The 26739-nt window shown below is 40.5% G+C and overlaps 1 protein-coding gene across 5 annotated transcripts in view; it reads right to left on the bottom strand.

The window, feature by feature from the left end:
* Brinp1 (BMP/retinoic acid inducible neural specific 1) overlaps positions 1 to 26739 on the bottom strand; it is a 168522-nt gene that overhangs the window by 21311 nt on the left and 120472 nt on the right. For all 5 annotated transcript variants that reach the window (XM_004849475.4, XM_004849477.4, XM_087183292.1 and 2 more), the window contains 2 exons: positions 7116 to 7352; positions 2029 to 2251 (listed from right to left, as the gene is read on the bottom strand). In XM_004849475.4, the coding sequence (XP_004849532.1) occupies positions 2029 to 2251; positions 7116 to 7352 (460 nt within the window). The remainder of the gene's footprint in view (positions 1 to 2028; positions 2252 to 7115; positions 7353 to 26739) is intronic.

Genomic DNA, 26739 nt, shown 5'->3' with positions numbered 1-26739 from the left:
TGTCTCTCTCTGTCTCTCTCTCTCCCCCCCGCCCTTTCCTTTTAACTGAGCCAGGTACTTTACTAGGCTCTTTAAATTTTAAAATCCTAATCCTCATGCTTATCCTGAAGGCAAGCCTCATTATTTAGTTTTGCAAATGAGGTACAGATACTTATATATAAAGCCCTGCGGCTGGTAAGTGGCAGGATGAAGCAGGGCTCTGACCTGTGTGCAGCCGATGCCCTGAGCTCCCTCCCTCTCCCACCCTGCTTCAATGCCGCCCCTCAGAGCGATAAGTAAAAATTTCCGTGGCACCTGTTGCAATCATAGCACCTGGTCAGAACATTCATCTCCAGCAGAGTTCAACAAGCAGACAAATTGGAGCTGAGCAATCAGTTCATTTGCAAACACAAACTTGCTAGCTAGAGGTGGCCAAGGTTCCCAGTGTTGGTGCCTCTGTTGGACACTGCTCCACAGCAGAGAGGTGCCCCGATGGTCTGAGAAATGCTCATTAAAGCCTCAGGTATAAGTGCCAAAGATGAAGCCCACAGCCCGGGCAAGCAAGTTCAGCTCTCCTGGGAAGGCTTCAGAGCTCAGGTTCCTTGTGCTCTCACACCCCTGGGTCTGCATTCGATCCTCCTTAAATGAGCATAATTGAGTGACTCGCCAATGGTGGAAGGCCAAACAGCCTCTCCAGGTCAGGGCAGCAAGAATGTCCGGATTAGCTTTACTTCCCTAGACTACACAAGGATGCATATGTGTACATACCCTATATAGGCAAAGCCTGCTAAGTGAGTTTCCCTTTGGTTCATTCTTTCAAAGGAGAGATTTCTTTCCTCTGAATGACACTGAAATCAAGAACGTCAATATGAAATGAATTACAGCAGAGCTGCTCCGGTGGAAGCAGGTTAGAGAGTCCCAAACCTGTCTTCTTGATGTCCTGTGATGCCTTCAAAGAAACCCTGAAACACCACTACAGACAACTGCTACAAGCAGACCAGAAGAATGCAGTTGGAATCACACAGATTTGACTCCTGTGTCCCTGAGAGGAAGTAACTCCCAATTCTTTGAAGGCATGAACCCTGTCTAGCTTGTTCATCCCTGTAATTTGCACCACCTATCATAGCCATAGTACTTCCATGGCATGACTGGGGCAAGGTAAGGCAAGCCAGGCAACTGGGCTCTTACGGAGCCACACACTCTTGGGTGTGGTGCCTACACTCCGTGACTGGCAAATGAATGCTTCCTGAAACTATTTACTGTACACGTCCTATTTGTTTTGCCTCACCCCAGACATCATCTAAAGCCCCCAATAAAGAAGTTGACTGATAAGTTAACCCAATTTCTTTGCCAGTAATATGGGGATATAAAAATCTATTTTGCTAACAAATTTTGAAATTAAATCAATAGCACATTTTAAGCAACCAGAGTAATGCCTCGATATTGGGGCCAATGCTGTCTTCCTTAGTCGGACGGAACAGAGAGAACACAGAAGCCAGAAGTTTATGGTATGATCTCCTTTGGTATTCTTGGGGCCGTGGTTCTAGGAGCGTCCATGAATACACAGATTTGTGGATCCTCGAGTCTTATATAAAACGGGGCAACATTTGCATACAACCGATGCATACCTCCCTGCACACTTTAAATCATCTCTAGATTACTGGTAGTTCTTAATACAATGTAAATGCTATGTAAATCACTGTTGTGCTGTATTGTTTAAGGAATAAAGACAAGAATAAAAGCCCGAATATGTTCAACGCAGATGCAATCTTTTGGAGTATTTTCGTTCAGAGGTTGGTTAAACTCCTGGGTGTAGAAACTATAGATATGGATGTCTACTGTATTTTTAGGAAATCATGTGAAATCCAATGTGACCAGAGCCAGGAGGTGAGAAGGTAGAAGAAATGCAGAGCTTCTTGGTCTAGACCATCAAGGCCTTGATTACCACCCTCAATGAACCACCTGCACTGCATGTCCCTCGGGCACAGCGAGCGTGAGCTAATGAGCCCCAGCTGCCAGGGCAGTGGCAGAGGTGGTGGTGGCACATACCTCTCTCTAGGCAGCTGGTGGATGGGATTGTGGTGGCAGCGCACGCTGAGTCCAAAGAGCTTGCGGGCAGTACGCTGAATCTTTTGCCTCTGTGCCTCCATGGCACTCTGCAGGAGCTTGTAGCGGTTCTGCAGGTCCCAGTCGTTGCCCCAGTGCTGGTGGATGCTACCAATGGTCAGGAAGTGGTTGCTGGGGAGCCGTTTCATGAATGATTTAAACTCATCTAGCAAGAGACAAAGGCCAAGAGAGAAAGACTAAGCATAACCACCCCATCAGATGCCCCTTCTAACATGTCACCCCAGCTGCCTGTACTGGAGCCCACCACCCAAAACCCTGGTTGGGTGAGGGTCAGGGAACATTGTACTAGCCTGCTCTGTCCCTAAAAAGCAGGACAAAAGCCGCTGTGCTTCTTAATGCAGTGAATCTGCATATCTGCATACAACATCACTGCCTGAGACAGGGCTTCCCTAACTTCTGTCATTAAAATGCCAACTTCATGATAATATTCACATCTCCTTTGTACTCATTCTTAACAGAGTCTTTGAATCAAATCACTATTTTCCAGTTAAAAACTGAAAACAACATTTTTATCCAATTCTACAGAGAAAATCACGATTGCATGCCTTCAGTAGAACACTCGTTGTGGAAATAAATATGAAAAAAACAATGTGAATAAATTCTAGTCAGATACTGTTGCCTGCTAAGTGATCAAGCCACCACGCCTTCTTTCACTTTTAAATATGGGAAATTAACACGCATGGGAGAAGTGTTAAAGGCATGTTAACACCAAACTGAAACTTTTCCTTTGATGCAATCTTTGACAGAGAATAGAAAAAGACGAATCTTTCTGCTCAGGCTCCGTGTGTTATTTGAAACTGTGGCGGGGGGCGGGGGGCATCAGAGATGATCTCACACACTGGAAAACTTCAGCATAAGAGATGACGAAGAACTCTCCTGTGTCCTTGATGAAGCTTTTACCTCAGTTTGTGATGCTGGATTTCTGAGCATAATTATGGGCTACAATTTGACATAGCCCTAGAAATTATTTGGTTCAGCTTTCTGGCTCTCCATGCAGACTAGTGAAACTGAAGGTCAGAGTGAGAAAATGATTTTCTGAAGTTAACACAACACATGAGGAACCGAAGTCAGGTCCAAATCCTGAGCTGTTGTTTTCCAGTCTAAAACTTCCTGCCACCTAGCTCCACCATTCTCCTCCAACTCCTGCAAGAATTGAAGGATTGGTGACTTTGAAGGAATAGAGACCCATTTTTAGTATATAATATAACATAATATATATTATAATATATATTTAGGTAAATATATTTAGCAAGACAGAGAGAGAGGAGAGCGAGAAAGAGAAAGAAAAGAGAAGGAAGGGAGGAAGGAAGGGAAGGGGAAATACTTTTACTCATGTTATAAATCTCCAAGGACATTTCACTCCTATTACACATTCGTTTCATGTTTAAAAATGCTTACCTAGTTCTCAGGAGGTACCAGGCACAACACTAAGCACCTCACACTGATAACCGATTTTATAGAAAATCTACGTATCTACGTGGCTGAGACTTTTAGGGACCCTCATTTTATAGAATCACGGTACAGATTAAGCAGCTTACTTTCCCAAGGTCAAAGGGCCAACAGCTGATGGGATGAAGACTCTACCCTGGCTCCAATTTGTATCTTCTACCTTAGCATATTATACTTTCTCTCAATGTCCTGAGGCTCCATATATTGAGAGAAAAAAAAAAAAAAAAATAGGCGTTGAAAACACAAGTCTAGAAAAACCTCAGGCACCTTGGTATAGACAATAAGACTTCGAAGAGTTCATATCACACCTCCATTTCTGAATAGTTGTAAAACCTTTGTCCTCTCAAAGCTTCAGTTTCCACACTTGTCAAACAGGCAAAATAGTGTTTAACCCAGATGTTGAGAGAGTGATATAGGACAGAACCCTCCTCAACACTGCCTTGCACAGAAAATACTCACTGAAGGGTAGGAGGCAGACATGACAAGTGCTGTGGTCTGGGTCTGGAATGTCCCTCAAAGGTATGTGTGTGGGCAGTGGGTCCTCACTGTGGCACCACTGGGAAGTAAGGAGGGCCTAGGCCAGTGATGGTGAACCTTTTAGAAAGCGAGTGCATGGTGTGCAACCCAAAACCCACTTATTTTTTGCAAAGTTCCAACACTGCAAATTAAACATGAAAGTTTTAGTTTAGAAAAAAACCTGAAATTTTTAATTTAGAAAAAACAATTCATACAAGCCATGCTGTCATCTCAAAGTGGTCTCTGCATGCCTGCTACGGTGTGTTTGCCATAGGTTTGCCATCAAGGCCCTAGGGAAAGGAAGTTCAGTCATTCAGGTGTGCTTTGAAGGGGGCATTGGGACAGGCCACTTCCTCTCTGTCTTTTTTCACTTCCTGGACACTGTTAGATGAACAGGCCTCCTGTGTCACACATTCCTACCCTAGTGCACTGAGCCATCACATGTCCAAAGCAACAGGGCCAAGTGACAATGCATAGAATCCTTTAAAACAGCAAGTCAAAATGAACCTTTCCTCCTTTTAAGTTGATTATCACAGGTATATTATTATAGGAATGAAAATGATGACAAAAAACTGCCCTGATTGATATTCTGTGAGCAGGCTGCGGGGAGGAGACAGGAATCAGTCTGACTTTTCCTCAGTGGAAGACCTTCAGTCCTGGGCTCTGTTGATCTGAGGTGGTGTAATGGTCTTTCCAATGAACCCAAATTCAGATCAGATAAGAAAATAAAATTTAAAAATGTAATGCTTCAACTTTCTTGACTACAAGGAGAGGAGCCCGTCTCCAGAGGCAGGAAGCATATAGTCTCCCATTTATACACAGAAACTGGGTCCCATTTGGCCAGCAAATCTATGGAGCTATCAAGGAATCCATGGCTTTTACTTTGGGCTGCTCATTCTTCCCTCCAAATTACCCAGCTCTGAGTGGTTAAGGTGAAGGGCTGAAAAAGAACAGAATGAGTCACAATCTCAAGCCACAGATGGAGGTGTAAATGGATGGATTTGTCTTAATGGGAAAAATCTTTCCTGATGGATAATTACAAGATATCTGGAGGGAATGTATGCCTTAGGGAGCATAAGTAAAATCACTGCCTTTTCTACAGCAGCACAGCTTTCTATTTCCTCACTCACCCACTCAGGACGGTTTCCCTCCCTTGGGGACTGGGAATGTATCCTAAAGTTCCCTACCACTTGTGTGTAGAGCCCAGATTTCCCTCTGCTTTTCAGCAATCAGTAGAATTTCTCTGTGAAAGCTTTTTATCAAATGCTTTTTTGTTTGAGGCCAAATAATCACAACACATTTCCATCCTGAACCTTTCTCTTATGGGTTCCCAGGATTTCAAATAGACTAATGGGTACAGGTTCATAAAACATCTACTGCGCCATTCAAGCCACATGACCCTGAAAGAGCAGAATCCCTGATGAACTGAGCGCACCCAGAGTAAGATGGGGGCACAGAGTTCATGGCAAACAGTTGTTGCAAATGCTGTTCCACAAAGTTCTGCTTTTATCTGTGGTACTCAGTAGCTCCAAGGTAAGATTTTGTTTGATCAAAGGGTTTAAATTCAAATACTAAAAACACAAACATGTCCTCTCATTTATCAGATGAGGGAACTAAAGCCTGGGTTGGGGTTAAGGTAGGATTCATACGTTGCAAAACCCGCTGTGAGCACTGGATTTGGCATTAGGGATTCCATTACCAATGTTGTCATTTACTAATTGTGTAACCTTGGGAAACATTGGGAATCTTGGCCTCCTCCTTTCTGTACAATACAGGAACATCACTGCTTGCTTTAGTGGCACTGTTGTAATAGATTTAAGGGATAAAAAGCTGTTTTAAAAACAGTAATGCTCTATATGTAGGCCCATATCTTTCACAGGCACTTGAGCACGTTATATGCTAAATACCTACTAGGCCTCTCTTCTTGGAAGTTGCAAGGATTCTCAAGCATACCATGTCTAAAAATGAGCATGTTGTCATCTTTCCAAACATCCCAGGGATCTAGCTCAGCGAAGGGCAGCAACCTCTATCAAGTTATTTAACATGAATATTAAATATTGTTCTTGGATATCATTTAAATCAGTTCTCTCAAGTCTCAGAGCCAATATGACATCAAATCTTGCTAATTTTCCTTCTAATTATCTCAGCATCTCTGCCTATGTCCCGTGTTACTACCCGCACCGTGTGTAATCCACATGGGTCATTTCTCTCCCAGGCATCTTGTGCCTCCCACCAATCACCTTCAACCAATCTTGCACTACAGCCAGATCCTCAAGTGTGACCTCATGGCCTTTTTTCTAACCTTACTGATCACATCAACCTTTAACTCTACGTTTGTTTAGGGCAGTTCCTCCTTCTTTACACAGGGACCCTTGAAATGTTGCTGTCATTTGCACAGATATACAATGAACGCCTGACTTTATGACAAAAGTGAAAGATCCATGGAGCCAAAGATCCAATTTTAGATCTTATCCAGTTTAAGGCCTTGGGCAACTGACCCGCTTACCATGTAACTCATTTTTCTGATCTGTGATAAATAGGAAATAGCTACATCATCAGAAAAATGACTCACAGCTTTGACAGACTGTGAATTCTTTGATATCTCTATCTCTATTTGTACACACATGCATACCCATGCACGCATGTACTCATAGAGATCTATTTCCGTTTATTATGCACACACACACACACACACACACACACACACACACACACACACACACACACAAAGATAACTACTTATGGCTTTCTTCTCTCCAGAGCGGTCTTTCTCCTCTCCAGAGTGGTCTTTCTCTAGCTTCTAGGTACAACAGAGATAAAATACATATTACTGTAGCTAATTAAACTACCGAATGTATCATTCAGTGGAGATTTATTGAGGGCCTACTCTGTGACAGCTGTTATTCCTGGCTCTGGAACCCCTCAAGGTGACAAAGTCAGTCTGAGTCTTCCCTCACAGCAGTCTGAATTTTAATTAGATGAAGTCCCTTTTCTAGACGGGGCTCGGGGCCATTCATGCCCTAGTGCTAAGTCAGGCGGTCTACCTGAATTTTCCAGATCCTTATACGCCTCAGCCCAGGACTTGGCCATGTTGGCCAGGGTATACTCCATGACCTGGATGTCAGTGACGGGGCAGTTACACTGAGGGAACTCGTCGGCGCACTGGCAACGGCACTGGCTGTTCTGGCACACGTATTCCCCCTCGCCATTGCACATGATGTAGCTCAAGGCCGACTGCACGAACTTTTCTTGCAGGTACTGAGGGAAGATTATCTGAAGACCTGTTTGAGAACAGCAAGAAGAGAAAACAGAAAAGTTAAAAAAGGTGTTTCATTAACAGTTTCCAGAGGTGATACCTAGGAATCTACAGCTGCTAGCTTTCTCCCTGTGTACTGGAACCAAACTATTTCTGGGCCTATCTAGGCACAGACAGCCATAATCAGCGAGGCTCCAGTTGCAATGCTTCAACTTCAGCTTTTCAGATCATGGCCTTGGCCATCTCTGAAATGCATGCTCTACGCAGTTATTTTAGTACTGAGACTACAGCACATCTGCTATCTCCCTTGTCCATTTGAGGAAATATTCCTTATTGAAAACACAGTACTACTGTTTATCTTTCCTTATTTCCTTCATTTATTTTCTCTCACTTCCTTAAAATATGTATGAACCCTATTTATGAAGAACAAATCCTGAGAAAGGCATTAAGTCTACAGATCTTAAAAAAGAAAATAACCACAATCGCTGCCATAGGGGAGTTTTCAAAATACTCAGCAAGAAGAGAACATGGACACACATCTTCATAGCACAGCTTTATAGGCAGCTAGCAGAGGCACCATAGGAAGTAGCTGGACAGAACAGCACAGAGCAGGGAATCTTGTGTACTGAAAACAGAATATGGGCTGCTGAAAAAGCAAATGAGAGATCACCATGTTAAAAGAGTAGGAGGGCCAGGGATTTAGCTCAATGGTTTTGCCACCTGCTTCACATGCACAAGGACCGGAGTTCGATCCCTGGTACCAAAAAAAATTAAATTAAATTAAATGTTAAAAGAAAGAGCAGGAAAGATGTTTTAAAAAGAGGAGCAAAAAGACCAAAAATACAATTTTTAAAAGTCAGAAATCAAGGTCTAGTAAGGGGACAGGGTTAGCTCATGGCTATGGTATGGGCACTCAAGACCACATTTTATAATCTTTTCTCTGTACCTGAATAATCAGCTATAATCCTGAGAGTGAAGGCTGGAGAATGATTTATCTGGGCATAAGCAGTTCTTTGGTTCCTTGAAAAGTCGACACAGGAGAGACTTTATTGCCCATGCTGCCCACATAGAACTTCAACTCTGGACTAACCCAACTCATTGCCTGGGAAGCTTCTCTCCACCTCATTTGAACTGCTAACAGTGTTAGCCTCCCCCGATACACACACGAAGGTGACGGTTTTACTACCCACTATGCATTCTAACTTGGCTAATTAAAAAACAACTATTTTGTCATTCATGCTTCATGGCTACCTCTCATTCTTCCCACTGGGACAAGAGATCAGCTAAATAAGCTTGGCATTTTTCACTTTGTGCTATATGTTTGTGTTTGTGGATCTCTCTCTCGCTCTCTCTCTCTCATCATTTCAACTTGTCCTCATATGGAAGCTAAAAAAAGATACAGTGTGGGGCAGAAGAAGACGCCTCCGTCATGGTTTACGGCAGGAACCCACAGTTCTACAAGAAACAGCGGGTCATTGCTACCTTTGAGCATCTTGCTTTACTGCCTACGTCCTCTCAAGCAAAGTATACAGACTCTCTCTACAGCTTCATTTTGCCCGTCTGTTCAAATGGAGATACTTCTAATATCTACACCAGAGGAATATTAAGAGGAGCAAATGAAAAATTTCTACAAATTGTGTTGAAAACTTTCTGGCACATAAAAAGCAAGCAAATGTTATCTATTCCTATTTTGGAGGCAAGGAAGATGATAAGGATGATAAGGATAGTGGCAATGATGATGACTGTGTCACTACTCTGATTACATTTTGACAGGTTCAACAGAACCTTCAGGATAAAGGAAGAAACAATAGTGGCAGGTATTTAATCAGAAAAGGAACATTTTGGGAAGGCAGGCTTCAGATATTTGGAGAGCTTTTAAAAATGGAAGGTTTAGAATTTTGTGACTCTGGAGCTACCGTGCTACTCAGGAAAATGTATATGTCATCTTGTCATCTGCATGGAAGACATTCTAACATAGGAAGTCACGCAGCTGGACATGCAGGCCTACCGTCTTCCACTGTAGGGTCGGGTAAGCTCCATTCCAAAGGGCATGGAACCCACATGAGATGGAGTGATTCTGCACAGGAGTATGATACAGACACATAAAGGTCACGCAAAACAACTCAAGCTGTAAAGTTCTCCTTCACTGAGTCTTCCATTCTTTCAGAGTAGGCATTATGGAGTCACTTTATCTGTATCACCATTTTCTCTTCCAAAGCAAAATTTATTTTTAGCTGATTCCAATCCCTTATAGGCAAGTAAGTCTATGGATCGGGGTTAAGTATCTCTAGCTTAGAGAAACTCTACAGACTATATTCTCAGTCCTATTTTTCTAGCTTGCTCATCATTTTCTTTCTCCCTTTTGTAGGGAATAAAATATTCTATTCTTAGTCCCAGCCCAAAAGGAATTTGGGGAGTCCATTTTTAGAAAACTGCTTCAAATCATTTCTCCGTTTGGCAAGAATACAAAAGCCAGTGTTACCTACCCCATTTAATGCAACTGAAAACATGAAATTTGGGGTTGGGGGTTTTCTGGGAGCAGCTGAAACAGAAAACTGGCTGCTCTTTAAAAATGGAAACACAGGACCTGCCGAGCTGACTCTGAGGCAAAATCTCCTGGGCAATTTCAAACGAGAATAATGAAGACATAGCAATTAAAAAGCACTTTTCTGCAAAATGTCATTACTGTTTAAAGTTACACAACCATTTCTACGGCAGCGGAGGTTCACATAGCAGTCACAGCCAGAGTCATCTCCCGATGACCTGTGTCCAACAAAGAGGCCCATTGCTGACCTCCCAAGATTGGCGCCTGAATCCTGCTAGCTTCAATGGGAGTCATAAATAATTTGGAGGGGGATTTGGCCTGGGGAACCACCGCTTGAAAGATATACAGCTGCCGGCTGGCGTGGAATATTCTGTCCCCACAGTTCCCAAAGACACACACACACACACACACACACACACACACACACACCAGGGAAAGAAAAACACCATTATCGCCACCACGCATATAAATTTTGCCTCACAAAACCCAGCAAGGCAATGCTTGAAAGTTATATTTGAACACCAACTCAACCACACTGCACACACGGAATATTTTCCCTCCAGTCTCATTACCTTTTTTTTTTTTTTAAATCTTGCTATGCTTTAAATTGGAATCTTTCTGTGCTGCACAGAGTGAGCGGGCAATGTGCGGGTGGTAACACCCAAGCACCTTCCTTCTCTGTTCCTGATTCTTGCTCTTCCCTCTTGGCTTTTCCCCCCACTTCACCTTCAATTCATCCACGGCACAACATTTCTGTGTGTTTTGTAGGTCGTCTTTGTGGGCTAAGATCTCACTTTTCCTCATTCTGTCACATGTTGGGCTATCTCTCTGTTCCTGTCTCCCTCTTTCCTCTTATCTCCTAATAGCTTTTTCTTTACACACAACACATGAGACACAGGGCTGAGTTTGTTTTTCCTTCTGCTCTTCCAAAGTGTTAGCACTGTCCTTTTCACAGTCTTTGGTTTGTCCTTCCCTGTGCCTGGAATCTTCTTTCTCCAGATCCCTGTACAGCTCCCTTGTCCTGAAATCCAGACCTTCCCATACAACCCAAGTTGAAATGCCTTTTTTGTTTTCTTCAATAGAATTAATTACTAGCTTAAATTATTTTATTGATTTGTAATCTTCCCATGTCCCTTTTTGGGGAGGCAGAGTCCCACCTGACCTCTACAGAACCCAGAATGTACAACAAGGTGGAGCCCAGTGTAGGTTCCTGCCACTCTGGTTCTCTTCCACATCTCAACTGAGAAGAGAACTGTCCCGTTAGGCTTTGGCAAGGTTAGAACTGTGAGCAGAGCCCCACAATTAAATAACAGAATCAAGAGTCAAATGGAGAAAGTTAGACTGAGTTTTAAACTTGGGGTCCTTCTACTCTCCAGTGGAAAAGAATAGAGATCAAGGCAAGCGCCTGGCTTAGTGCCCCCTGGTGGCCCCAGCAGAGAGCAACCTGGCAATAGGTTTTTGCCTCTCGGAACCTCAGATTTTGTTCGTTCTTCTTTTTAGCTTGTGAAATTGGAAATCCTAATCTCCTTATCTAATAATGAGCAAAGAAAAAAATCAACAACATTTGAATCACAATCTGGTTGTTTGCCACCTCCCAGCCCACAGACAAATTACAAACACATCTGTTGAATCTGGAACCTCCAGTGAGAAGGGTAACCTGTGGGAAGTGACCAGGTTAGATGAGTCATGAGGGCGGTGCCCTCTCATGATAAGATTCGTGGCCTTACCAGAAGACAGGATGGGAGAGCTTTGTCTCTCTGGGGCACACACCAAGGAAAGGCTGGACAAGCACACAGGCAAAGGGCATCTGTGTGTACCCCAGAAGCACACTCTCACCAGACATCACACTTCATGGCGCCTTGATCTTGAACTTCCAAGTCCCCAGAACTGTGACAAATAAATGTTTTTTGTGTGAACCAATCTAGTCTGTTATTTGTTATGGCACCCTCAGTATGGTAAGACACTGGCATAATTAAATTTGTAATAAATGTTAAATTTACTCATTTACTCCACACTGGCCCTAAATAGGCTGTAGGGTTTAAGAGATCCACAAGAAGAATAGTCCAGAAAGTGAAAATAGGACGTGAAAAATCTTTAGGTACCAGTACTTCTAGGAGAGAATCAACCTGAATGTAACTTTACTTTTGTATTAAGATCCGTTTTCTTTTATTTGTTTGCTTCCAAGCTCCCTAGAGGAGAAAAGGTTCTTGTGTCTTGGAGAAAATCAAAACTCTGAAGACAAAAACGGCACACAGCAAAGATCTATGAACTCGTTAGAGGAAAAGCATTTCTTGTAGAGCAAAGGTTAAGAATCCTTGTCCACTACAGGCACAAATTATGAGGTTCAGGAAAAGAAAGGGGGATCTCTGAATTGTTGAGTTTCAATCATTAAGGTACAGTCAAGTAACACAAGAACTTTAAAGCAAACAGTGCCTTGGATTCCAGGAGTCACTCAATGACATTGTCAACATTGCCATCTGAAGCAGACCCCTCCTTCACTTGGTTATGCTTTGTGAATCTAGGGGAAATCTGGTGTCTGCAAAGGAAGACAAAGCAACTCAAGTCTTCAACAAAAGCTAAAGATCGAGTAAAGACATGAAGACGATATCCAGTTGCTATCTCTGACCCTTTTCCTCCTCTACTTGATAGAAACTCTTACTATCTTCCTCCTTCCTTCAACAAGCAGTGAGTGGCGAATTATTGGAAAAGGTAAAAGAGACATTTAGCATCTTTAATATGTGTATTTTTAATGTGTGCTATTATCTAAGGAGACAGAGGGACTATTTGGAGATTCAAACCTAAAGCACAAACTGCAGGAACAAGATATAGAGGTCTTCATTCATGGTTCAAACATTAAAGAAGTATTTTGTCTGGCAGATAGTAGGTGTTAAATAAATATATTTCAAATGTTAAATAAGCCAGTGATTTATAATGAAGAGGGAAGGATATAAGCTTACCAATAACAATGATGGAAGACTTCATGCTGGGATGCGGGTTGGCTCTTGAAAAATAAGCCCAAACCAAAGAGATAAAGGCAGGCAGCTCTGGATGCCACAACAGCGTCTTGTTCAAGGAAAAACCTATGATGGGTTAATCTTGCTCAGCTCTGTTTTATTTTATTATACATCTTAATTATCTAATTTAGTGGTATTTTTGATGGGTTTTCCCTTTTCTGACCCATTTCATTGGATATCTGATGCATAATCTCTTATACTGTCAAGAGGAATAGGGAAAAAAAAGTTCCAAATTGGTTGAGTGCATATATTTTCCTATCCTGTCTTCACATTAGTGTGGCCTTCTGTAGCTATCTCTGAGTTCCATAAGAGTTCCAGCTGTTGTCTTTTACCTGCTATGTTCTGCCTGTCAAACTCTGTCCGGTTCTGAAATGCAGAAGGTGGTAAGAACACCAACAAGGACTGCACCTTTTACAAAAGGTAGGCCTGATCCCCCTCCTTGTGAGAGATTTCAGACTGGCAGATAAAGGACTTTATGGCTCACACAGCCATGCTGAACTCCAGTATAATGAAGGCATGCAGGTCAATTACCCATCTGTTTGTGTTTCTATTGCTGTGAATTACAGTATCCATCGCTGACAGCTCATTGGAGTGGAATGAAAATAAGACGATAATTCACGGGGTGAAACTGTGCAGAAAGGGCAAAAAGGCTATGATCTCATTCAGAAGTTCAGCCCTGTCTTTGTGATGGATCATTTATACTCTGGGAAATGAAGAAAGACAGCTACCTGGGGGAGAAAAGGGTGGGTTCTGAAGAATTAGGAAATGCCCCTCCTGGGTAGTATGTGTGTACTGAGAGTAGTATGTGGTGTTTGCAACCCTCAGCATCTATTCTAAAGGCTTTTGAGGATATATTTGGAATCCTTAGGTTAAAAGTATAGGTAGATGGGGTTCGGAACAATAAAACTAAAAGCTTTTAAACTATCAGAAGTTTTAAAGGAGTCAGTTGCTTTGGGCAACATTGAGACCTCCTAATTATTAGAAATGTACAAGCAGAGTGTCAAAAATTGACATGTCAAGAATGTTTAATTAGTGTCAAAATCAAGGCCCTTCCCTCCAACATCCTTTCTTTAAGATAATAACAATCTCCCACTAAAAAAAGAGTCCCCTGAACTCAGGTCTGGATGGTACATTTTGTCCAATGAAATGTGAGTGCAAGTGATGTGCCATTTCCAACAGGAAACTACAAGAACCAACACAGGACTCCATCAGTTTCTGTTTTTACCAGACCAAAAATGCTCCAGTCAGAGGTCATCAGAGGAGCAAAATCAGACTGTGACCGATACACAGCATCAGGGAGAAACGTGCATTTACTTTTGCAAACCACTGAGAGCTGGGCATTGTTTGTTAGCATAGCATAGTGTAGACTACTGTGACAGAGAAGCTTCAAACTTTGGCCCATGAGCTAAACTGATCCGCAGCTTCTCTTTGCTACTAAATTTCCCAGAAGTCAGTTCTGCGAGGGGAAGAGTTGAGTTGCCACAGACCAGGTGGCCCACAAAGCCTAAAGCAGTTACCATCTGGCTCTTTAAAGACAAAGCTTGCCAGCCCCTGTACTAGATGGCCATTAAGATTCATTCCAAACTTTATTTTTCTATGATTTTACTTTGTGCCACTATTTCTTTACAAAGTACAGATTGATTGAGCACCTACTAAGTCTCAGATACTCTTCTAGACTCTGAACAAAGAACAAGGAACTAGAAATACTTCTTGCTCTTAATGAACTAACCTTTAGTGAGGAAGACTGATAATGATGACTAAAGACATAAAGAAGGAGTTATATTGCCAAAAGAAATTGAAAACAGCCAGTCCTCTCAATGACAATTTCAACTTTGGAAAAGATATCAACTGTAAAATCACCAAGGATCAGGAGGCCAACCACTTCTTTATTCAATTTCCTAAAATTTCAACATTAAGATACTCTTGAAGCTTTCAGAAGACAGTGAAATCAATTTAAATATAAGCTTCGTTGCAGAATTTATGATAAAATCAAACTTCATTCCTATGAGAGCCGGTGCTATATGATCTTTGGGTTAAGTAATGGCTTCACATTCTTCTCTCGTCCATCTCTCCCAAACACACCAAGTTCCTTCCTGTTCAGATTTTACCTCCAGCTTTTATTAAATGCCTGACCATGGAAAAGCAAAAGTGCTTAAATTCTTCCATCCTTAGTTTTCTCATCAATGCTTCCAACACGGGGCTGATGCAAAAACTGAATGGACTAATTTCAGTGGTGGTTACATGACTGGCTAAGTTTGTCAAATTCATAGAATGATTCAACGTGAGAGTAAATTTGGCTATAAGTAAATTACACAGCAATTACCCTAAAGAATCAAGTAAATATAATACATAAAGCTATAGAATATGTATTAAACTGATGCACAACATATGCATGTATGAAGTACGATCAAAAATACAATGAATGTTTAAATTTAAAAAGAAATTATTACAGTGAAAGACACATTAACCCCACCACCACCACCACCACCAAAGACTCTCCCCTTGCTTGGAACAAACTTATTCCACCATTCTTACACTTTTCAAGAAATTCTGAACATCCTCTTTCATGAGTATCTTCAGTTGTAAAGTCATAGCTGCCTCACTGTAGCCAGTCAATACAAAATGTTATCTTTCATGTTGATTTTGACTTTATGGAAAAAGCTAGTGGTCACATAGTTCCAGATCCAGTAAATCAGAAAATACCATCATGTTTTTACCAGCCTTTCTGTTGAATGGCACCTGGAAGCAGCATTCGCTGTATTTTTGATCACACCTCATGAAGACACTGATGAAAGAGGACTTCCAGAACTGCTTCACAAGGTGTCAAGAATGATGGGATAAGTGTATGTGAAACAAGAGGGAACATTCTGAGGGGGATTCATAGCAATGTATCTTTAACTGTAATACATTTTTAAATTTTAAATATTGACTATACATTTTGACCACTCCTCATAACTGATATCATTTCCATGTGGCCCCTTCTGCTAGCAATGAAAAACATGCTACACTTATCTCAAATTCTAATAGAACTACATCTCACAGTATATACTTATGTTCATGTTCCTCCTCATCTGACAGCTCTTGAATGCAAGAGCCATTCATCTCCCGATTCCCTGTCAAATAGCACATCAGCAGGTACCCAGATATGTGTTTGAATAGAGGCAAATTTAGATAAAATGTGTTTCAGAAAGGATGATGTTTTTCTGTTCTATGCTTAGCATGTCTCTCCTCTCTACATTCATCTCTCGTGAGCAGAATCTATAATTTCATTCTCAATATTATAGCTTGAGATCAAAATTAGTTTATCTTTATCTCAGTGGTTATAAAGACAAGTGTTCTGAAATAAATGTTTCGAATAAAATTACATCAACCCCCAAAACATATGAAAAGAACAAGGTGCTAAAGGAATTGACTGCTAATTTCAACACATATTTTGTTTTGGATCCATTACCATAAGTTATAATTCTTAAGGATCAGTGTGTTGTGTATTTCTTTGCATTTTCTCACAAGGTAACAAACACAGCACTAGATCACAGTAGGTATGTGAAAATTAGAATGCTCTCTTCAGAATCTTTTCAGAGAGTCTTTTCATCCACTATTTTATTGAGGCAAATGCTATACCAAATGCTAAAGATATGAGTGAGACCTCAAAGGGGTCTAGATGGGTGTCAGAACAAATCCACAAATGCACAATGATAATAAAATATACACATAACTATATACAAGTTCCAACAGGGGTGAAAAAGAAGGGCCCACTTCTTTTGTAAAAGAGAAGTTTTGAAAAGTCATTTGGGACAGGATTAAAGCTGAGTGGTATAAATAATCAACATTTGTCAAGCTGTATGCCCTAGACTCAGAAAAATGTGGATAGACTCAAACATTCAGGAAACTCTGTGTAACTAATTTAACTCTTGAGATTCATAACAAACACTGGCATCATTAAGGCACTGGAAGTCCTGCAGCAAGTAAATGTTATTCAACCCATGTGGAAAGTAATAACCTCAAAAGTAAGCAGTTACTTATAACCACAAAGGTTGAGTTTTTGCTCATATTTCACATTGGTCATGCTTTGGTTCTGCTTCAGCTGTCTTCTTCATTTCCAACTTGGGCTGAAAGAGTAGCTTTGATCTTTATTCTCATAACATAAAGAAAAGAGAGAAGAAAAAACAAGACAAGCAAAGTCTCCTAAAGTATCTGCTCAGATGTGGCATGTACTATGTCCTCTCAAATTCCATTCACCAAAGCAAATCACCTGGTCAAAGCCAGTCACTTGGATAGATAGTATACTCTTCCCACTATATAGCCCTGCCAATCACATAGAAATACATTGGAGGGTGCATAATTCTTCCAGAGAAAGGAAACAATATGCAATTATAAAATTTATTGGGAAAGACCCTGATTTTTGTACCAAACTTTTTCTTAAAATTTAATTACTGTATGATGCCCCAATTTCACACTTAGACGTATATGCAAAAGAATAGTAGATAGGTATTCAAATAAAAATTTGTAATGAATTTTCATAGAAGCACTACTTACTGCTCAGAGAAATCAAAATGTAGAGGTAACCTAAGTGTCTATCAACTGGTAAACTAAGTGTGGTGTAAGTGATGGAATGCTAATTCATAAAAAAGGAAAGAAGCACTGATATAAGCTACAACATGAATGGACCTTGCAGATGCTAAATAAAAGAAAGCCAGTCATAAAAGTCACATACTGCATGACTGTTTATTTTATTTTATTTATTTATTTGGTACCAGGGATTGAACTCAGGAACTTGCACTTTCAAGGCAGGCACAGTGCCACCGAGCTAAATCCCCAGCCCCCATGACTGTTTATTTTAAATATCTCCAATAGGAAAATCCATAGAGACAAAAAGCAGTTGCCAGAGGCTAGGGGGAGAGAGATGTACCAATGAGTGTTAATGGGTACAGAATTTACGTTTGGTAGATGAAAAAGTTCTAGTTGTGCAATACTGTGAATGTACTTAATGCCACTGAGTTGTACATCTTAAAATAGTTAAAATGTTAAATTTTATGTTGTGTATATTTTGCCCCAGTAAACAATAAGATTCAAAGCAAATTAATTTGACAGCTCAAATTAATTTAAATCAGTCAACATTTATTGAGCACCTATTCTGAGCCATACACTGTACACAGGAGAAGCAAACAATGAACACATGAAAAAGCATATGACTTCTACTCTCAGGGATCTCAGCTACAATTTAGTAGCTGCTATGTACAACTGTGCACATAAGACAAGACAGAATGTATCTGGAATATAATAAAGGCACATCAAAAGCACTGTGTTGGCAGTTCAAAGCAGCGCTTCATTCTAAGGCAAATTGTGGGGAGAAATGAAGACTGACTCAGTCATTTTAAAAAATAAACAGGTACTGAATCGATATGCAATCGACTATCTTGGGTGGCTCATTTATGCTTTGGCCATCCTGATGCCCAATTCCTGACCAACCAATGAGATTGACAGGGAATCTAATGGGACGTTTTTGTTAAGTAGACTGAATTGCCACATTGACCATTTATCTGCCACGATTGTCATGCAGTGTACTTGACTACACGTTTATCTGAAAGGGACAGCCTCACACGACCACATACGGACAGACATTAACTCCCTGATACTCTTCCTCTCAGCCTCAGCTAACACCTGACTGTGCACACTCGGAATTTCTACCTCCTTCCTGCTCAAGTTCCCTTTGGAGTCCAGGTTCTCCAGGTGACAGGCAGCAATTTTTAAAGTCATACACAACTGGAATGTCCTAAGCTGCTAGTATTCATTTATTCTAGGGTTATATGTTGCTTCCTGGGCTTAGATTCTTCCACAAATACAAGAAAAGTGGTGACGATCTGTAAGATCTACATATACACAAGTGGCCGTGTCACTTTATGACAAAGGCTTTCTAATGAATAGCATAACTTAGAGAGATTTACAATGCTGGCACATGGAAACAAAACAATACCTGCTCCAATAACAATGATTATTGTTATTTATGTCTCGGTTGAGTATCAGTTGAAGAACTGGCATTGAGTAGGCCTAGGTTCAATTTCCTGCTCTCCCACCTACAGGATAGTTACTTAATTTCTGTGATCATCAATTTGTAAGTCTGTAAAATGGAACTATGTTGATGTTTACATAAGATACTGATGTAAAGAAAAGAGCTCTACACCTGGCATATGATAATTATCCCTAAATAATAGCTATGATTATCAGTGTATGAGTACCCTTATTTTTTGCAATGTGTTTTCCAATTAAATGTTACACAGTGGCTGTGAAGCACCTCTCTTCTTATTCCCATTTTGCAGACTCACATATCTAGGGATGTTCAAAGGTTTACTTAACAAGTCCCAGGTCTCAGCACCATCATCTCTTCTCTACTAATACTCTCCATTCTCTTTTCTTTTTTATTCAGACTTTGATTGATATCGTTAGTGCATTTATTGAGAGAAGCTCTTCTCCTGGCAAGGAAGAAACAGCGTGTTTATTGGCACATAAAGGAAAAACTGATATTTGGAAGTAGCCAGCTGGGTAGAAATTAGTGATCCTATTTGTCACTGAGGGGTTGCTCTTTTATTGAACAGGCTTCATACACAGAGCCCCTGGAAGGCAGAGACATGGATTCTTATCGCACCTCGCAGGCCAATGCCAATCAGACAAGGGAAAGCTTGGTCCACAGTGGTTGGCTGGTGATGCTGGGCTACTTCTTACTTAGCACTCAACTCAAAGCTGCTACTGTAACAGGCACATGGGGCAATCACTTAGTGCGACACAGGAGGGAACTTTATGCAAAAGAGGCTCACTCAAGTCCTGTCTCCTCCTCCCACACTGCCCTAGGGGGAGGACTGACTCCATGTCTAGAAAGTGTTCTGCGGGCTTGGAGCACTTCCAGAGGAGAGAAGCAATTCTGCAGCCCAGTTGAGTAGAAATCAAAAGCTGGGAGACCTTAGAAAAGATTTCAACTCTTTGAACTTCAGTTTCTTCAGCTGTACAATAGGGAGCATGATCCCCAACTCTCAGTTGGTGGGATGGAAAACAGGCTAAGGGAGGTAAGCACAATACCTAAGAAGCAAGAGCAGCTATAGAAGAAAGTTATTTTAAAAACACCAATCGTAAACTTTCTTTCTATTCTTTACAAAATGATTTTGAAAACAGTTATCTACATTTTACTTATGAGGTCTAACTAGTGAACAAAGATTTATGGACACTTTTCTTCCTTAGCCTACTCCTCTTCTCCCTCTACAGCTTCTTCTCTTCCCTCCTTCTGGTTCCCCCCACTTTTCCCACTCCTTTTCTCTTTCCTCTTCCTTTTCTATTGCCCACCCCTGATAACCCTCCCTTGCTTGTCCCTCTACCAGCAATCATACAAAATCTCAGTTCAGTAAACAGATTTTGACCTCAGTAAATACATTTTGAGACATTGTAAATACAATGTCTATGGCACTGCATTGAATACTACGAAACAAACCTGGCCAGGCAAAAATCCCTTCTCTTAAAGAAATCCACAATGGAGAGTATGACTCCTGTTATCCTAGCACTTGGAAGGCTGAAGCAGCAGGATGTAGACTTTGAGGGAGAAGTCTATAATCAAATAGAAATGATGAAACAAAAACACAACCGAAAATTTTGCAAGGTGAGGAAGAAAAAAAAATCCACACCATAGGTAGATGTAATTGAAGGTACAGAGGAGCCAAAGGAAGGACTGCCCCATCCAGTCCTATGAATGTATGTGCATGCAAGACACCATTTCAAACAGTTCCTGAACTCTAAGTAGACCAGTAGTTTGAAATGGGGGTGCAGGTCGCCGCTGGCAAAGGACAAGCTAAGCAAAGTCAGATGGGCGGGAAAGAGAAGGAAGTGGGGGGGAAGATCTGCATGACTGAAGGCAGCAGTCACTGGCCCTGCTCTGATTAAGTGGTAAATTAGTGTTTACAGGAAGCACTTGCAGGGAATTCCCTTCCACATTGCTCCACAGGGCTTCAGAGCTGAAGATGAATAAGAAGTGTGGGATGTCATCATGGAGAGCCTTGAATACCATGTTGGGAAGTCAGTGTGTGGAATCCAGGAATTTGGGAGAGGCATGCAAAAGTTTCCAGCCAGGGTCAGCCCTGATTTACTATACTTGAGAAAGATTATTCTAAAAGGATGGATTAATGTACACTGTATACTGACCAGAGAGGAAAATTAATCACTTGATTGATACATAAAGAAACAATGATAAAACTGAAGTTTATATTTTAAGCGGCCAAGCATACTTTTTATGTACCTGTACTTGGTTTAACTCACCAGGATGTGATTCTCCATTGTGACCAGCACTGTGGTTGTTCTCAACAATTGATACATCATAAATAGTCACTGAGGCTTTGTGAATTGATTTCCTGAGTCTTACTAGGTAAGGAGCACTGCACTTATTTATTTAGTGTGTGTGTATGTATATATATATATATATATATAATGAGCACTTGATAACAGCCAGGCCCATATGCCACAGAGGCTGCAAAGATAAATACACCAAATATTTTGCAAACAACATATTGATAGAGGTGGTAAAAATAATACTTAGTACTTTTAATACTTAATCCAAGCCAGATATAATGTATATTCTCACAAGCTGCAGTAACTGGTCTGAAATCACTCAGCAGGCAGAAGGTAGAATGAGTACTTAAGCTACAGTATTTCTCAATCCAGAGTATTTTTAAAACTCTACCCTGGATCTCTTCGCATAGGAAGAAAATGACAAAGGCCATAGTGTAAATGAACATCAGATGGCTTCTCGGAAAAGGTCTCATTTAGAGGATTCAATTCCATCATCCCTGCTTAGATGACACAGCATCTGATGCAGGAGGAAAGGGATGGGCACCCCTGATGGATGCTGTGTCTGCAGGGCAGTACGGTGCTTGCTTACTGCAGATTGTCCGGGAAAGGCCATTAGGTTGAACTGAATTTAGTATGTCCTGGGATAGGTGGGGTAAGAGTTCAGAGAAAACACAGCAGCTCACTTTGGGTCAGTTAGACTGTTCATTCATTTACCATTTTACTTATTCAGCAAATATTTTCTGAGCAGTATTTACAAACCAAGCTCCCTGTGCTAAAAAGAGGTAGTTCTTTCACACCAGGAATTTGTTACTATAAGACTCATTAGTAGTAGGATGATCCTACTGTTATATGGCAAGTCCTAGGTAAGAAGATGGGCAGGGCAACTAGGACCCTGGCGAGTAGAGACTATAAAAGCTCCCTGAGGCGAGATGGAAATTAGGAACTGGAGAGAAGATGTGCAAATATAGAGTAATAAATGAATTAAATTTAAATGTTTAAAAATGGACACCTATAGAAGAATGTTAGCAATCCCATAGGCCTGGAGCATGGAGATGAGTATAGGTTGGATAGTGTAATGAGACAAAACCAAGAAGATAAGCAAGAAGTTAGATTGGTGCTAAGTAGAAACTTTATATCAAAATCTCCACAGAGGGTATGATGGGTTTTCAAAAGGGAAGCAGCAGGATTTGATTTGGCTTTAAAACCGTAGTGGCGCTCTGATGGGATGGGTCAGGATCACTGGGCTCAGAATTTAGGCTGGTTCAGGAATCACTGTAATGATCCAGGGAAGGGAGAAATGATGAGAAGGAGGTTAAACCAAGGCAGAGATGGTGATAAAATGATTCTAGACAGGGGCTATTTGCGTTGAGCACTAAAGGATGGACCAAAGTTAATGAAAAAGAGGGCGCGTCATTTAAGGACTGGAGATAATCTAGGTGCATAAGCGATGAAAGATAAAACCTACTCTGGAAAGAACTGAGGTTTCAGACAGGGCCACAGGGGTGGGGTTGGGGGCAGAGGCCAAGGAGAAGAGAAGAAAAGAAGAGGAGAAAGAGGGACAGGAGGAGGAGGAATGACTTGAAGTGAAGAAACGAATTGAGTTGGAATGAACTGCACTGTTTGAATCTGAAAATAAGAAGGTGGCTCTCGAAACAACAGTCTCTGCTGAGCTTGTCTGAGGTTGAGAGTGGACAGCAGCTCCTCTCACTGCCCACCTTTAATCATCTTCACTCTTCTCTCATCCATCTTTCTCTTCTGTATATGTAATGAGCCAATAACCTCACTCTTGTTTCACTGAGAAAAACAGTGTATGGCACTGAGTCCAAGTTGCCATTTACATGAGAGCATATCATTACTTTTGTACAATAAGAAAATAATACCTGGCCAATTAAACTATGACACACCACACATTTTAAGAAGCATTCTAACTTCGGCGATACTAAAATCTGAAAAATCATACAACTTAAATCTACGACAATGCATCAAATCCAACGATATGCTCCTATCTAGGAATTGCATCAACCTTGGAGCGATCTGCTCTCCTTTTCCCCTCTTCACAATGGATAGCTTCTGCTATCAAAGACAAATGATTCCAGTTAAACACAAAAGACCCTATTCATTCTTATACACTCAATGCTGGTCCTAAAATCACCCCTTTTGCTTGCAGTACCAGTTTTCCTTCACTACAGAACTCCCATAGTCATGTACGAGTTTTGTTTCTATGTTTTAAAAGAAGAAAATTAATCGGTTGGTTCTGCATCACCTTATGCAATCATGAGATTAACTATAATACTCCTCAGAACAGTTTGCTTTTGAATTCATTCATGCTACTCAGGATGGCACTCCATAAGTGCATTAGAACATCTCTTGTTGAGGCCACCAATGACTTTCATATTTCTCAATTCAAAACTCAGTTCTCAGTCTTCATGTTAATTACTCTATCAGTGGCATTTGATACAGTTGACCACATTCCTTACTTGATTTCCAGAATGCTACACCTTTTTGGATCTCTTCTTACCTCCTAATTCATTTCTGAGTTTCATTTTTTTGTGTCTCATTATATTACCTTCATCCCAACCTTTCTGTATTAAATTACTTATGGCTCAATTAACTGTATTCCTTAATTTTTCTATCTATACTCTCTCTCAAGGTAACCTTGTTCAATTCAATATCATTAAATAGTATTTATATGCTAACTGATATTTCCAGTTCTCTCTTCTGGTCTTCTATCTACACTGACATCTACATTTGGGTATTTAATCGGCTTCTCATCTTTCCATTCCTCATATCCCAACAAAACCAGTCCCTCCCATATCAATTAAGTGGCAATTTCACCATCGCAATTGCTTAGACCAAACCTTGAGGTCACCCTTGACTTCTCTCTCTGTTTCATAAGCATTTTCTACTCCCTTGCCAAATAATGTCTGTACTGTCTTATATATGAGTACTCATCAATTTAATCACTCTTACCCCTTCCCTGCAACTATCATGGGCTAAGCCATGGTTTCTCTCCCCTTGATAAACACAACAGCCTTCTAATTGGAGTCCATGTAAGTTGCCCTTGACCTTCGTCTCCACTCAACAGCCATCGTGACCCATTTAAAACATAAGTCAGGATAAATTATTTCTTTGCCCAAATTTCCAATGGCTTCCTATTTCATCTAGAGTAAAATCTAATCTGAATTTATATCATGCTCTATGCATTTCTACATGGCCTGTTCCCTCATTGTCTTTCTGTGTGCAAAGAAAATATTTGTTTACTTGCTGACTGTCTGCTCTTGCTACACCCAAATATATAAGCTCCAAAATGAGCTTATTCACTGCTCTCTCTCCATTTCCTGAAGCAATATTTGACATATAGTTGATGCTCAATTAATATTGCTAAATAAATGAGTTAATGTACAAAAAATTAATCTCCAGATATTCATAGATTTCAGAAAAATATTTTCACTGCATCTTTTTCCACATCAGTGAACTACTGAAGCAGAGCTCTGCTCTCAGTATACTTCACCAGATGGATGCTAGATTAAATTACATGACAATGTCAGTAAAACACACAATGGGCTTCTTGGAGAGAAAAGTATAAAAATAAGAAGTTATCATTATGCCATTAGTGTTATTACCACTAGTTCGGCTGTTGCTGCTATGACTACTAATAGCCTCTGATCATTTCCATGGTCCTTTCTCTCTGATCTGTAATCTCCTTATCAATCCTCTTTCTTTTTTATTTTCTATTTTGCCCTACTTTTGCCCTTTCAATGCACACTTTGTGAGACACCACAGGGTGAAGGTCACTGGGGTGCCTTTCATAACATTCTCAAACTATCAAAACAAACCTCTGCGAAAACTCCCCTCCCAGCTTCATTAAAAGGAATATGGGGAAGAACAGAGGACAAGACAGCAACATCATCTTGAGAAGAAGGAGCCCTAAGGTCAGGTGTCCAAGTTAAAATTTCAGGTCAATCCCACACTGAGAAACTTCTCTGAAACCCAATGTCCTCACTTGCCAAATGGATGCTACTTATGCCTTCTTCCCGGAAATCATGTAAGGATTAAAATGTAATAAATTAAAATGCATAAAGGGCCGGGGATTTAGCTCAGTGGTTTCACTGCCTGCTGCGCAAATGCAAGGACCCGAGTTCCATCCCCGGTACCAAAAAAAAAAAATATGCATACATATAATTCAATAAATAAAATAAATCTAAACAGGCAAATACAAACTGGATAAAAATAAATCGGTACAGATTTTCGTACCCAGAGAAGCACTGAACACATAGTGTCTGCTACTCCTGTGTGCTGCACCCCTAGTCCATGCAGTTTGCCCTCTGGTTGGGCTGGACTCACTCTTCCTTATCCCTCTTCTTAATCATGTTTGCTCATTCCAGAGGACTCCAAGATGGAGAATACTATTAAATAAATGTTTAACAGGTTTATACCATATACACAGAAATGGAAACATATACAGGTTATGTGTACTCTGAATTTTCAAAGTGAACACCTCCATGTGAGGAGACCAAGACTGAGAAACAGAACATACCAGTCTGCTCCAGAACTTCTCTCATGCTCCTTTTGCCCCTTCCCCACTTATCTCCCCGAAAGTTAACACTCTCTTGAACTTCTAAAACTATGATCAGGATCAATTCTTACTTACAATTTGTGAGCCACATGGGAACAGAACCATACAGCATGTATTCTTTTTGTGTCTGGGTTCTTTTACTTTGTGTTACACTTGTGAGATTCCTCTATATTGTCACACGAAAGTATTTATTCTTTGTCGTTTTTGCACGGTAGCTCATAGTGTGAATGAATGACAATTTATCCATTCTTACTGATAGGAAGACATTCTGAGGGTTTCTACTTTGGGCTATTTTGGATAAAGTTACAATGAATATTCATGATTTTTTGGTAAACTTGGACACATTTCTGTTGGCTTATCTTCAGGATTTGGAATAGATGCGCTATCAGGCAAGGACTTAGGCAGTTTTTAGGGAACCCAATCAAGATTATAGCTATTTATGTTCCCACAAGGGATATATATAAGTTCACACTGATCCACAATATAACTCCTTAATCTTGTCAATCTTTTCATTTTTCACACTGATTACTATGCTACCATATTGTGTTGTGGTTTTATTTACTTTTTTCTGAAACCAGAAAAGTTGAGTACTTTCTCAAGTGTTTATTTGCCATTTTAATATTCTTGTTTGTAAAGTACCTCTTCATGCCTTTATCTACTTTCTTTTTTTTAAACCGAACTATCTATCTTTTTTTTTCCTTAAATTCTTTTATTGGTACATTTTAGGTATACAATACATTTACATTTATCATTGGGTGCTAGTATCTGTACATGTTGTATCTTGGTTCTTATTTTTTCCCGTCTACCTTTTTCTTATTGATTTTAATTCGTTAAATATTCTATAGAACAGTTTCTTGTCAGATACATGCATTACAAATAATTTCTTCAGCTGTGTGTCTTCCATTTTCAGTCTATTAGTAGTTTTACTTTGATAAAAATAAATTTTCATGTA

This window comes from Heterocephalus glaber, unplaced genomic scaffold, assembly GCF_053883595.1.
Source record: "Heterocephalus glaber isolate CG9 unplaced genomic scaffold, H.glaber_assembly_v1.0 deba00001479, whole genome shotgun sequence".
Classification (NCBI taxonomy): Eukaryota; Metazoa; Chordata; class Mammalia; order Rodentia; family Bathyergidae; genus Heterocephalus; species Heterocephalus glaber.
This window is presented reverse-complemented; position numbering and strand designations above follow the sequence as displayed.